At 57.3% G+C, this 12,694-nt stretch overlaps 1 protein-coding gene across 1 annotated transcript; it reads left to right on the forward strand.

Moving 5' to 3' along the window:
- The first annotated feature begins 1,019 nt into the window (after positions 1-1,019).
- CCDC9 (coiled-coil domain containing 9) lies at positions 1,020-12,615 on the forward strand. Its single transcript, XM_006739440.3, has 12 exons — positions 1,020-1,143; positions 2,827-2,900; positions 3,045-3,149; positions 4,777-4,878; positions 5,074-5,322; positions 7,177-7,260; positions 7,354-7,527; positions 8,373-8,554; positions 11,037-11,083; positions 11,201-11,333; positions 11,789-11,879; positions 11,966-12,615. Exons 2-12 carry the CDS (start codon positions 2,898-2,900, stop codon positions 12,407-12,409), a joined length of 1,614 nt encoding a protein of 537 aa, XP_006739503.2. The 5' UTR covers positions 1,020-1,143; positions 2,827-2,897; the 3' UTR covers positions 12,410-12,615.
- Positions 12,616-12,694: the final 79 nt, after the last annotated feature.

A 12,694-nucleotide genomic window follows, 5' to 3' on the forward strand; every position in this document is an offset into this window, starting at 1 on the left:
CATAAGAAGGGAAAAAATAGTAATAATAAAGATTGACCCATTTGTAAACTTTTTTTTTTTTTTTTGGAGAGCTTATTAATGTATGAGGCCCTGTTGGAGGCACTGGGGACGTAGCAAGTTATAAAAAGAGACGATACAGGGGAGGAGACAGAGAACAAGGGAAGTAAGTAAGACACCGGGTAGTTCAGAGGGTGAACAGTAAAATGGAAAAATGGAGTGGGAAGAAAAAAAGGGATGGGAGGTTTTGCAATTTTCAAACAGGCAGCTTCAGGGAAGGCCCCTGAGTGGATCTAATATCTGAATAAAGAACTGAAGCAGCATATAGTGAACTTGGCAGGTATTTGGGGAGTTACAAGAAATTCAGTTGTATATGTAGAAAAGGTCTTTGAAAAGCTGTTAACAGTAACCTTATAAGGGACCAGGGATTAGCAGGTACTTCCACTTTTTCCCGTTTTAAGTCACAAGATAAAATTACCAGCAACCTCAGGGAATCCAGTCTGCCCACTTATAATTGTTCCTGTTATTTCGCATTTACTTGTGCCTTCCCTCACCAGGGAAGGGATGGGGTCTGCCTTGTTCATCGCCTTGACTCCCCTCCTCTCCATGCACCCCACCTCCCCCAGCCTGGCACTCAATGCAGATTTAGAGAATGAATCAAAGATTCTATCGATTGAAAATTTGAAGCTTCTACAACTAACTCTAAGGTTTCACTGGCAGGGGGGTGAGGGATTCCCCACCAATCCCCCACATGAGCCTGGCAGGTCAGGCTTCCAGGAGTCATTGCCCCGTGCGTGCCTGGTACCTATTTATTGGAAACAGGAAAGAGGACGCAGGTAAAGCAGGTAAAGGCCTGCCAGAGAGAGAATGGTGTCTCCTTTCCCTGGAAGGAAGTAATCTAGGCCAAACGAAGTTGAGCAAGCCTCCAGAATACCCTTGAGGACCACCTATACACATTCCCGCCTGCACCCGCGGGGGCGCGGCGCCTTTAAGGCTCCCGGAAACGGGCCGGCAGGACCGGAAGTGACCCTCTTTAGTTCCCCTCTTCACGTGGTGCGGGCGGGAAGTGACGCGCGCGGCCCGGGAGCTGCGGACGCAGAGGCCGACGGAGCCGGAGTCGCGGACGCCGCGGGGTCTCCGGGACAGGTGACCGGGGGAGGGGGCCGGGAGCGCGCCCGGAGAGGGCGGGGCCTGGCGCCCCACGTGGGGGGAGCGGGAGCGGGTGCGGGCGGGGCAGCGAGCAGCCGGCGGGGGCGGGGTCAGAGTACTCTGCGGGGGGCGGGGACAGGACGCCCACATGGGAGGTGAGAGGGGCCCTGGTGGGGCGGGACGTCGGCGGGTGGGCAGGACCCGGGCGGGTCAGGCTGTGGGCGGGGCCGGGGCGTGGGTGGGCAGATGGGGGTGGGGCTGAAAAAGTTGTGTCCGAGCTGGGGGCGGAGCCAAAATATAGCCCGGGGAGCTAGGGGCGGGGCCGGGACTTTGGCCGAACGTGCTGGGGGCGGGGCCAGAAAGTTTTGCCTGAGCTTGAAGTGGGTCCAGATTGTCGGCCCCGACTTGCGAGGCAGACGCGAGGGCGGGGGCGGGGCCAAAAAGTTGTGGGTGGCAGGGGGCGGGACCAGAGTACTGGCGGGGAATGCTGGGGGTGGAGCCAGAAAGTTTTGCCGGAGCCAGGGGCGCGGTCAGAACGTTGGCACGGAAGCTGGCGCCGGAGGCAGAACCTCGGCTGGGGCTCCCGGAGGCGGGGCCATAGTTTGACGCGACGAGGCGTGGCTGGGAAGCAGGGGGCGTGACCGGGAGCTTGGCTGGGCAAATCGGAGGCGGGGCCGGTGTAATAACGCGAGAATAGGGGGCGGCTTCAGGCTGTTGCCTGGGGGCCCAGGGGGCGGGGCCGGGGATAGGCTGGGAAAGTCAGAAGGGGGCTCAGATTTACGACGCGCATGTGGGCGGGGTCAGAGGTCTAGCGGGAGAGGCGGGGCGAGAAAGTTGGTTCTGGCGTGGGGCGGGGCCGTGCCTTCCGGACGCGGTAGAGGCTGGAGGTTTTCCTTGCAAAGGAGTGCGCGGGTCGGGAAGTTTCGTCCGCGCCGGGGCGGGTAGAGTATTCCTTGGGAAGGTTGAGCCAGGCCCAGGAAGCCTCGCCAGTGGGCACCGGGCCTGTTTTCGGAATCCTTGCGGGGTTGTTGGGGAAGCAGTGGTACCTTTCTCGGGATGTTGGAGGCGGGGCTGGGACATCCCAGAGCGAGGCGTGGGTCTAAAGTATTCTCCCAGGGTCGGGGCAACTTGTAGGCATGGGGTTCGAGCTTGTTTTTGTGTGGGGTTATTTTGAACCGTTCCTGGGAAAGAGGTGGGTTTAGAGTTTTCACGGGGATGGAGTGACACCAGAGTGGGCACAGAAAGGTGGGCCTAGAATCAGATGGGGGGGGTGGCAAGAGGATGTATCTAAAGCTCTCTGGAGATGGAGGCCTGGATTGAAACTCCCAGCACTGGGGTGTGGAGGCTGGGCTAGAATCTTCCTTTGGAAGGGAGCAATGTTGGATGTTTCCTTAAGCTGTAGGGTAGGACCAGAACTTTCCCAAGGTGGGTGCGACTCTAGTGTTTAAGTAGGGAATGGGTGGGCACAAATGTTTGGGAGGTGGTGGAATGTAAATTTTTCCAGGTAAGTGTTGGGCTCGCACAAGAAGAGGGAGTGGGAGCGCGGGGCTAGAATTCTCTTGGGGGTGCAGATGGTGTTGTTTATGTGCATGTATGTTTGAGAGGAGTCCCTGGTATGGGTGAGATGGAAGCAGATTGGGGAGGCATTAGCCTTAATCCTTCTCCTCCTTCTGCCCTCAGGAACCCCCAGTGCTGTGTCCACATTCTAGAGGGGAAGTTTGCTGGGACCCTGGTACCACCTTGCCAGTGGAATGGTGAGATGGAAAGTGGGGTCTCAAATTTGAGCTTTGGGTCAGGGGGCTTGGGAGGAGGGGACCCAAGACTCAGACCCTGGATCAAATGGTGCTGGGTTGGGTATAGGTTTTTCTTACTGTTTCTCAACTGTCTCCTCTTCTCAGTCAGCCACACTGGATCTGAAATCGAAGGAGGAGAAGGATGCTGAGTTGGACAAGAGGATCGAAGCTCTTCGGCGAAAAAATGAGGCCCTCATCCGGCGCTACCAGGTGCCCTAGCCCCGCCCTGGGAGACCCCATCCCCTCTCCTCCCCGCAGTGAGTTTCCCTCACCTCTCCCTTCCTTCAAACCTTTTCATGGCTCCCCATCACTCTCAGGATAAAAGCCAAAGGCCTTAGCCTGCCATTCCTTCCTTCATTCCATCATTCCATCATTCATACATGAATACTCACCAGGGTCTTCACTGCCAGGCTCTAGGCTGAGTGTGGCAGGGAATATAGCTATGACTGAGACAGCCCTGAGGTCATTCCAGACTTCACAGTCCAGAGTTCACAGTCCAGTGGGAGCACCGACCGTTCTTCAGGCAGTGATGTCCCAGAGTGGGCTGGGTTGGGCTGCAGGAGTTCAGAGGTCTGGGGGGCGCCCAGAAGGGCCTCTTCACCCACCCAGATATTAGGGAGGGCTTCCTGGAGGAGGAGATTCCGACACCTGAAGGGGGTGAGTTAGCCAGCTGAAAAGAAGAGCCAAACGTGTTTCAAGCAGAGGGAACAATTTGTGCAGAAATCAGGAGCTTAAAGTTGGAAGGTCAGTGGAGGAATGTTGACCCTGGCAGCCAGGCTGAGAATTTGGACTTTCTCTTGAGGGCACTGGGGAACCCTGGAGGGCTTTGAGCAGGAGCAGGAGCACGTCAGAATAGCCTTTTAGGAAGAGCCCCCTGGCTGCTCTGTGGTGTTGAGTGGGAGGAGGTGATACCGGAGCCCAGGAGACCAAGGAGGAAGGAGAGGAGGTGCCCAACCTGGGACAGGGCTGTTGAGAGGGCTCAGTGGCAGTGGTGGAGGTGGGGAGGAGGTGGGAGGGGCCAGCATGCGGCCCAGGTCCTTGTCAGAAGTGCCAGAGTAGTTGGCGGGGCTGTTCCTGAGAAGGGATCTGAGAGAAAGAGTGGGTTTCATTTATTCATTTTTCATGCATTCATTCATTTACTTTAAAAGAAAAAAAAAAGAATATCAAGTTTCTGGTGTGTGTCACAGATTGTTCTAGGTTTGGGGTATACATTAGTGAATAAAACAGCCAGGTACTCCTGTCCTCAGGCAGCTTCTGTTGCAAGCTTCAAGGCAGACAATAGGCAAAATACATATAATGCCAGGTAGTGAACAAGAGAATGGTAGGGGAGGTGGTTTCTGTAAGCTGGTCAGGGAAGGCCTCTCTGAGAAGGGGACGTTTCGGGAACAGAAACCTGAAGGAGATGAGGGACTGAAGGCTCTCTGGGGGAAGAGTGTTCCCAGCAGAGGGGACAGTAGGTGCAAAGGCCCTGAGGCAGGTCTGAGCCTGGTATGTTCTAGGAACAGTGAGAAGGGCAGAGTGAGTGAGGGGGAGAAGAAGGAGAGAGGATGGGGGATGAGGTCAGGATAGTCATGAGGCCAGACCCTGTAGGGCCCCGTAGGCTGTGAGGAAGCCTTTGGCTCGTACTCAGAGATGGGTACCACAGGAGGCTTCTGAGCAGGGGAATAGCATGGTGCTGGGGGGTGGGGGGAAGATGCTGAAGTGACCAGCTTTCTTGCCTGGAGCTGAGGAGAGAGGCCTAGGTGGGGGCTAATCTTGGAGGACGTTTAGGGGGCTGTGGGAATCCAGCTGGCGCCGGGACCCCTGACAGTCTCCTCCCGCTGATGTTTGCTCCTAGGAGATTGAGGAGGACCGGAAAAAAGCCGAACTCGAGGGAGTGGCCGTGACAGCTCCCCGGAAGGGCCGCTCGGTGGAGAAGGAGAACGTGGCAGTTGAGGCGGTGAGCTCCACACCAGGGTGGGGGACTCGTCAGGACAAGGAGGGGGTGAGAGTTGAGACCTGGGGCCCAAGAGCCCTCCCCTGCCTGCCGCCCCAGCCCTGTGGGCGGCCTCAAGTCTCCCAGCTGCCTTCGGGGCTTGGGTGGCCCAGTCTCCTCATCCCAGTGACTGTACTTTTCCTCCCTTCTCTTCTCCAGGAGAAGAACTTGGGTCCCTCTCGGAGGTCTCCTGGGACCCCACGACCCCCAGGGGCCAGCAAGGGAGGCCGGACGCACCCCCAGCAGGGAGGCCGGGCAGGCATGGGCCGGGCGGCCCGCAGCTGGGAGGACAGTTCTGGGGAGCAGTCTCGAGGAGGATCTGGGGGCCGTGGCCGGAGGGGCCGGGGCAGGGGGTCCCCTCAACTCTCAGGAGCTGGAGATGCCTCAGCTGCCGACCGCAAATCTAAGGTAGAAGCCCGGGATAGGCTGGAGTCGTCTGGCCAAGGCTCTTACTATCTCGTTTCTCTTTGGTTCTACTCTCAGAGGGACTGGTGTCCCGTTTGTCCATCTTTTCTCAGCCCCTCCATTGGCTTTTTCAGCCCCTCCATCGGCTCTTTCTCTCTCTCCTCCCTCCTTTCCTCCGTCCCCCTGACCAGGGCTTCATGCACTCTCCCTGTCTTTTTATCTCCCCTCGTTTTGCTCATTCTGGTGCAGTGTTTCTGTCCAGTACGTGTGCACTTGCTCGCTCGCTCTGTTATTCTGTCTGTCTCGCAGCCTGGATTTATCCGTGGTGATCAGTGATGTTCTTACTGTAACTGCTCTCCCGCCCTGATGCGCAGGTCAGCGGGCTGGGAGGCTGTCTAGCAGAGGGCCTCAGGGCCCACCATGGACTTGGGGTCGACTCGGTTCAATTAGTTTCCTATCGTTGGGCAGCTCACTTCCTTCTGGGAGGTTCTGGGTTCTCAGGGGAATAATAATCAGGTCTCAAAGGTATCGCGAGCATTCTGGGATATCAGGCATTGAAATCCTCAGAGGAAGCGCTTGAAGAACATTACTTATGGATGTTTGTGATTTGTAGACATTAAGCTGCTGTCCTCGAAAGACCTCAAAATACCATGGCTTAACCCAAGTGGAAGTTTATTTCTCCCCTGTGTGCTGAGCCCCGGGAATGAAAATGTCCTCTCCAGCAACTTGGCCGTGTACTCGTCTAAAATTCTGTTACCGTGGAAGAAGGGAAGAATGGACTGGGGGGGCGGGTAGTCACCTTGCCATCTGCCATGTTATTACTCCTATTACTGGCATCACTTCTGTGGCAGCCGTGGCATGTGGGGGTCCCCAACTCCTTTTCCGGGTTCAGTACTCCCCTAGCAAGATTGATGGCTGAGATTTATTACAGCGCGAAGCTGAGGGGAGAAGGCTCAGGGGATGACGTCTGGAGGGGATCAGGCGCAGGCTCCCGAGCGATCTCGTCCAGTGTAGCCACACCTCATGGTGCCCTTACTTCCTCCAGCGTTGAATGGTGATGACACCCATGAAGGGCTGTCTACCAGGGACTCCCTCGAGACCCCTTACCTGGGGTTTTTATTGGGCACTCGTCATGTAGGTCTCCTCTGCCTCCTACAAACCCAAATTCCAGACCCCAGAAGGAAAGGCGCTCAGCACGTACCATACCATTGGCACCTCCAGCCGAGGCACCTGGAGCCCCCTTTATAGCTAACGGTTGCCCAGGAGCACGCCGGGAGCCAAATTCCCAGATGCCAGCCACAAGCCGGCCTTGCGAGCAGGCCCATGTACAGAGAGATTCTCAGGCCTGCTGTGGTCATTCTTTTTTTTTTTTTCTTTGAAGATTTTATTTATTTATTTGACAGAGACACAGCGAGAGAAGGAACACAAGCAGGGGGAGAGGGAGAGGGAGAAGCAGGCTCCCCGCGGATCAAGGAGCCCGATGCAGGGCTCGACCCCAGGACCCTGGGACCATGACCCGAGCCGAAGGCAGACACTTCACCGACTGAGCCCCCCAGGCGCCCCCGCTGTGGTCATTCTTTTTTTAAAGATTTTATTTATTTATTTGAGACAGAGAGCACATGAGAGGGGGGAGGGTCAGAGGGAGAAGCATGCTCCTCGCTGAGCAGGGAGCCCGATGCGGGACTCGATCCCGGGACTCCAGGATCATGACCTGAGCCGAAGGCAGTCGCCTAACCAACTGAGCCACCTAGGCGCCCCGCTGTGGTCATTCTTCCGCACGCATGCTAACATGCCAGGGTCGGGCAGTTCCCCCCTGATGCCCCGGCGTCTCTGTCTCTGTGTTCTACCTGCCCCCAGGAGTGGGAGGAGCGGCGCCGGCAGAACATCGAGAAGATGAACGAGGAGATGGAGAAGATAGCAGAGTATGAGCGCAACCAGCGGGTCAGTGCTGGGGGTGTTCCCGCGGCGGGGCGGAGCCACCTGGGCCCCGGTGAGCCCTCCAACCCCCCCGACCCCCATTCCCTGTGCCCGCAGGAAGGTGTGCTGGAGCCCAACCCAGTGCGGAACTTCCTGGACGACCCCCGGCGACGCAGCGGACCCCTGGAGGAGCCCGAGCGGGACCGCCGGGAAGGCAGCCGCCGTCATGGGCGCAACTGGGGGGGGCCCGACTTCGAGCGGGTGCGCTGCGGCCTGGAGCAGGAGCGGCAGGTGGGTGCTGGCGGCCGGGGCTCCCTGGGTCGGGCCCCAGTCTGCAGCCGGTCTGTCCTTCCTGCAGCCTCCGTTGATTGGGGCTGTGCCGGAGCGCTGGGCCCAGCGGTGGCCGGGACAGCAGCGAGGGGTAGCCTCCCCTCCCCATCTTTCAGCCCCAAGCTGATGGTCCGTTCTTGTGGGGACAGCATAGCACTTTCCTCTTACAGCTTTATGGGCCTTTGGGTGATGTTCTCTCTCGCTAATGGCAGTAATGTTTACTGGGATCTTTTGAGTGCTGGAAGCAGACTTAGGTCCTGGGGCTGAGTTTTGTTTTTTTTTTTAAGATTTTATTTATTTGAGGGAGAGAGAGAAAGAGCACAAGCAGGGGGGAGGGGTAGAGGGAGAGGGAGACGCTGACTCCCTAATGAGCAGGGAGCCCGATGTGGGACTCGATCCCAGGACCCTGGGATCATGACCTGAGCTGAAGGCAGACGCTTAATGACTGAGCCACCCAGGCGCCCATTGGGACGGAGTCTTCAGGCCAAGCCCCTGCCCTGGTGAAGTTGATTCTGGGGGCGGCTCTCTAAACGAACATACCGTAAGGTGTCAGGGAGTGTCAGACATTGTGAAGAAAAATCCAGCAGGGAGAGGGACTAGAGGGGGTTGCTACTTGAGAGAGAGCTCTGGGATGGCCTCTGTGGAGGTGCCACGTGAGCAGACCTGGTCCCAACCTCCATCCTGTCACCTCCTCCTCCTGTGACCTTGAGCACGGCCCTGCCTCTCAGCCCCGCGGGCATGGGGGAGAGGCCAGGGTGGGCCGGCTCGGGGAACAGGGCCCTGACTGCCTGTCTGTGCGTGGGCAGGGCCGCCGGGCCGGCCTGGGTGGCGCTGGTGACATGACGCTGTCCATGACGGGCCGGGAGCGGTCGGAGTATCTGCGCTGGAAGCAGGAGAGGGAGAAGATCGACCAGGAGCGGCTGCAGAGACACCGCAAGCCCACTGGCCAGTGGCGGCGGGAGTGGGATGCTGAGAAGACTGATGGCATGTGAGTGTCCCTCTGCTTGCCCGTTTGGTTCCTTGACCTTGACCCCGACTTACTCCTCGGTCTCTCTGACGTCCCACCTAGTGTATCAGGTAGCAGTCGCCATGCTGCGTCAGAACCACCAACTCCCTGGCAGATAAAACCATTTCTTTCTTTCTTTTTTCCTTTTCAAAACCATTTCTGTCTCGTGTTCACAGGTCAGCCAGATTTGGCTGATTCAGGCTGGGCTCTAAGCTGTGGGTCCAGCTGGGCTTGGCTCCCCATGCAGGCAGAACTCAGTTCTGCTCCCCGGGGGTTCATTCTGGGGTTCAGGCGGAGGCCGCTCTCTGGAGGAGTGCCCGTTCCGGCATCGGGGATGGGCAGGAGGCAGGCGGACACGCTGTCTGTTCTGTTGGCGACAGACCTGGCGGGAGACTAAGCTGCTCTCATCGGGGGTACTCTGGTGGCGCCCCAGCTAAGGGCACGGATGGAAATTCTAATTAGAGAAGGCGTGAGGAAGGGGTGACGGTGATTAGACCGTCAAACTGCACCCCTGCCCCCAACCCAAACTCCTTATCCGGGTGGTAATTTTACCCTTATCTGACTGGGTCCCCTTTTGGGTCCCAGGAAACATCCAGTTAGTCCAACTTAAACGGAAGCTCTACCCTTGTGTCATTGACAGGAAGGCCAACTTCCGTACCAGAGAGCCAGCCAACAGCACTCTTAAGATCTGCAGCTGTAGTCCTTTATTTTATTTTTTTTTTAGAGTGAGAGTGTAAGCTGGGGGAGGGGCAGAGGGAGAGGGAGAGAGAATCCTCAAGCAGACTCCCTGCGGAGTGCAGAGCCCCACTTGGGGCTCGATCCCACGACCCCAAGTTCATGACCGGAGCGATGCCCAACCGACTGAGCCACCTGGGCGCCCCTACCGTTGTCGTTTTTATGGCATCCTGCACCCTTTGCTGCTTTGGAAGTTTTCATGCCGGTCACGTTTATTATTGGCGCTGGCTGGAGAGAGAGGCTGTTGTCTGTGCGCCCAGTGGTCAGAGCATTCATTGTGGATTGTGAGCCAAGCTTGTGCAAGTGCAAAAAATACTTTGCACAGATACTGTAGCTGATCCTTCTAAGGCTTTTAGGGAGACATTCTCAGGGTTAAGAATGAGAGTAAGTAATGGTGTCCTCTTGTGTCCCCAAGGCAGCCTGCAGCAAGTCTCATAAATGCACGTGTGCTTTGATTTCGTCAGCAAATCTTTTTTTTAAGATTTTATTTATTTGAGGGGCGCCTGGGTGGCTCAGTTGTTAAGCATCTGCCTTTGGCTCATGTCATGATCCCAGGGTGCTGGGATTGAGCCCCGCATCAGGCTCCCTGCTCAGTGGGGAGCCTGCTTCTCCCTCTCCCACTTCCCTTGCTTGTGTTCCTACTGTTGCTATCTGTCAAATAAATAAAATCTTAAAAAAAGAAAAAAGATTTTATTTATGAGGGGGAGGGGCAGAGGGAGAGGAAGAAGCAGGCTCTGCGCTGAGCAGGGAGCCAGATGTGGGACTTGATCCTGGGACCCTGGGATCATGACCTGAGCCAAAGGCAAGACCCTTAACCGATTGAGCCACCCAGGCACCCCTGTCAGGAAATATTTATTGAGTCTCTCCTCTGTGTCATGAAAGGTGATGGGGATACAGTAATGAACAAAACACTTCTGCCTTCAGGGAACCTAGACTCGAGTTGGAAAGGTGGACACTGACTAGATCCAGTGGCAGGTCACGAAGAACAGAGAAGAAGAGTATGGAGAGGGATGGAGGCTTTTGTTTTAGACTTTGGTGATATATATAATATGTGATGACTTTATTTTTTAAAAATATTTTATTTATTTATTTGACAGAGACAGCGAGAGAGAGAACACAAGTAGGGGGAGTGGGAGAGGGAGAAGCAGGCTTCACACTGAGCAGGGAGCCTGATGCAGGGCTCGATCCCAGGACCCTGGGATCATGACCTGAGCCGAAGGCAGATGCTTAATGACTGAGCCACCCAGGCGCCCCATTATGTGATTATTTTAGACAGGTGTTTAGGAGGGTCTGAGCTGAGGCCTGGAGGAGGTGAGGGTGCAGGCCACTGAAAGGTCTGGGGAAGTGTCCCAGGAGCAGCAGGTGCAAAGGCCCTGAGGCAGGAGTTCTGTGTGCTAGGTGACTCTGCTTAGCCGAGGAGATGGGAGACAGTGATAGGAATTGTGGCTAGACTGGAGGCTGGGGATCACGTACGTTCTAAATTTTTGTTTTGGGGTGTCAAATACTGAGTTTTTTCTTTCTGTATTTGTCACTACAATGTCATGTTTGCCTCTTGTCTATCACCTGATCCTGTCTGCCTTCTAATCAGGGACCCCCTCTGTTTGACCGTCTCTCCTTCTGTGATCTTGATTTTGACCCTGGCCCCCATCTCTCTCCCTTATTTCTCCCCACCCCTCTTGCCCCCACTGTTCCCCCAGCTGCGTGCTCACCCCCTTTCTCTTTTCCCCAGGTTCAAGGATGGGCCAGCTGCTGCCCTTGAACCATCCCACCGCTATGGTGAGTGGGCGTTCTCGCTGGGGGCGGGGGGCGGGAACGGCAGCTGGCAGGGCTAGGCATGGGGGTTAACTTTGTGTCATGCCCCCCATCCCCCACTCCTCCTGGGTTCTCTTGCAGATGACCAGGCCTGGACTCGGCCCCCCAAGCCCCCCACTTTCAGGGAGTTCCTGTCCCAGCACAAAGCTGAGGTCAGCCGCAGGAGGAGGAAGAGTAGCCGACCCCAGACCAAGGCAGCCCCTCGTGCCTACAGGTGGGGGCGCCCCGACCCTTGGTGTATGCACACCCCTGTGCCCCCAGCAGGGCTGTTTGGCTCTATCCCTGGTTGTTCTGACTCCGCGGGGGCATGTTTGTGCTGTCTCGTCCCTGTCAGTTCTTGGCTACTGTCTCTCTGTGGGTCAGGCTCTTGTTTGGGGGTAGTTGGGGCCTAGCTCTCTAGGTAAATGCTTTACCTCCATCTCTCCCTTCATCTCCTTTCACTCCTCTTCTGCCACCTGGTGCCCCTCCGTCTGTCTGTCCCTGACACCTGGGGACACACACCCACCATTCCCTCCTCAGAGCTCCAACATGTGGACCCTCACCTGGAAAGCTGCAGCCCCTCTTGCCCTGAGTTGAATTTTGCAGCTTTTCTCTGGGGGAGGACCTGGAGGTGGGAGGCCCCTTCTTCTCATCCACCCAGGCCTCACCCCTTCCCTCTGTCCCCTCCAGTGACCATGATGACCGCTGGGAGACTGAGGACACAGTGTCCCCAGCCCCTGAGGCCCCACAGCCCGCTCCACCTGAGGAGACGCCCTTGCAGGTAAGGCGGGCTGTCCTCTCTGGGCAGGGGGCGTGGGGTGCTCAGGGCCCACCCCCTCGCCCCAACCTGCCTTGTGTTCCCCACAGCCACCCGAGACCCCAGCTCCTCCTGCCCACCGGCCCCCTGAGGATGAGGGGGAGGAGGACGTGGGGGAGGAGGATGAGGGGGAGGATGAGGAGTGGGAAGACGTGAGTGAGGAGGAGGAAGAGGAGGTCGAGGAAGAAGAAGAGGCTGATGAGGAAGAACCAGCCCAAGGCCATGAACCCCAAGAGGCTGAGCCCACCGGAAGCCCTCCCCGAAGCCGCACCGGAAGTCCCACCGGTGAGCAGGCTGACAGAGAGCGGTCGAGGCCAGAGGAGCCCCCGCCACTGCCCCAGGCCCCTGCCACGCCTTCTAGCCCCTTTTCACCCCCTGGAGACCACCAACCCGTGTCTGACTGGGGTGAAGAGATGGAGCTGAATTCTCCCCGGGATGCCCACCCGGCCAATGCCCTGTCTCCGGGTGAGGCCTGGCCTTTTGGAAATGCATGAAGCTGGCTGCTTGTGTGTGTGCGCTTGAGGGGTACACTCGCAGGGGGGACCGTCAGGGGCTGGGCCCCGGGACCGTGTGTGCCCCACCGCCCTGGTGGCTAGGGAGGACAGTCCATGTCTGTCTTTGGAATGCCCCCCCCACCCCCATCCTGCCCCTGCTCTGGGCCACAGAGCCCCCTCCCCAATAAAGAGTTCACGTCCTCAAATGATATTCCCCAAGTGTGTCCTTGAACACCCCTCACTTCCCCAGGGCCTTCTCTCTCAGGGTGGGGGGAAATTTGGACG

This window comes from Leptonychotes weddellii, chromosome 16 (assembly GCF_054177405.1).
Source record: "Leptonychotes weddellii isolate Sample4059 chromosome 16, ASM5417740v2, whole genome shotgun sequence".
NCBI classification, from domain to species: domain Eukaryota; kingdom Metazoa; phylum Chordata; class Mammalia; order Carnivora; family Phocidae; genus Leptonychotes; species Leptonychotes weddellii.

What these genes read in the sequence shown, in the direction of transcription:
- CCDC9 (XM_006739440.3), top strand. An exon ending in CCCTCATCCGGCGCTACCAG is followed by an intron (nt 3,150 to 4,776) that starts GTGCCCTAGCCC and finishes GTTTGCTCCTAG; the next exon opens with GAGATTGAGGAGGACCGGAA. An exon ending in CTGCCGACCGCAAATCTAAG is followed by an intron (nt 5,323 to 7,176) that starts GTAGAAGCCCGG and finishes ACCTGCCCCCAG; the next exon opens with GAGTGGGAGGAGCGGCGCCG.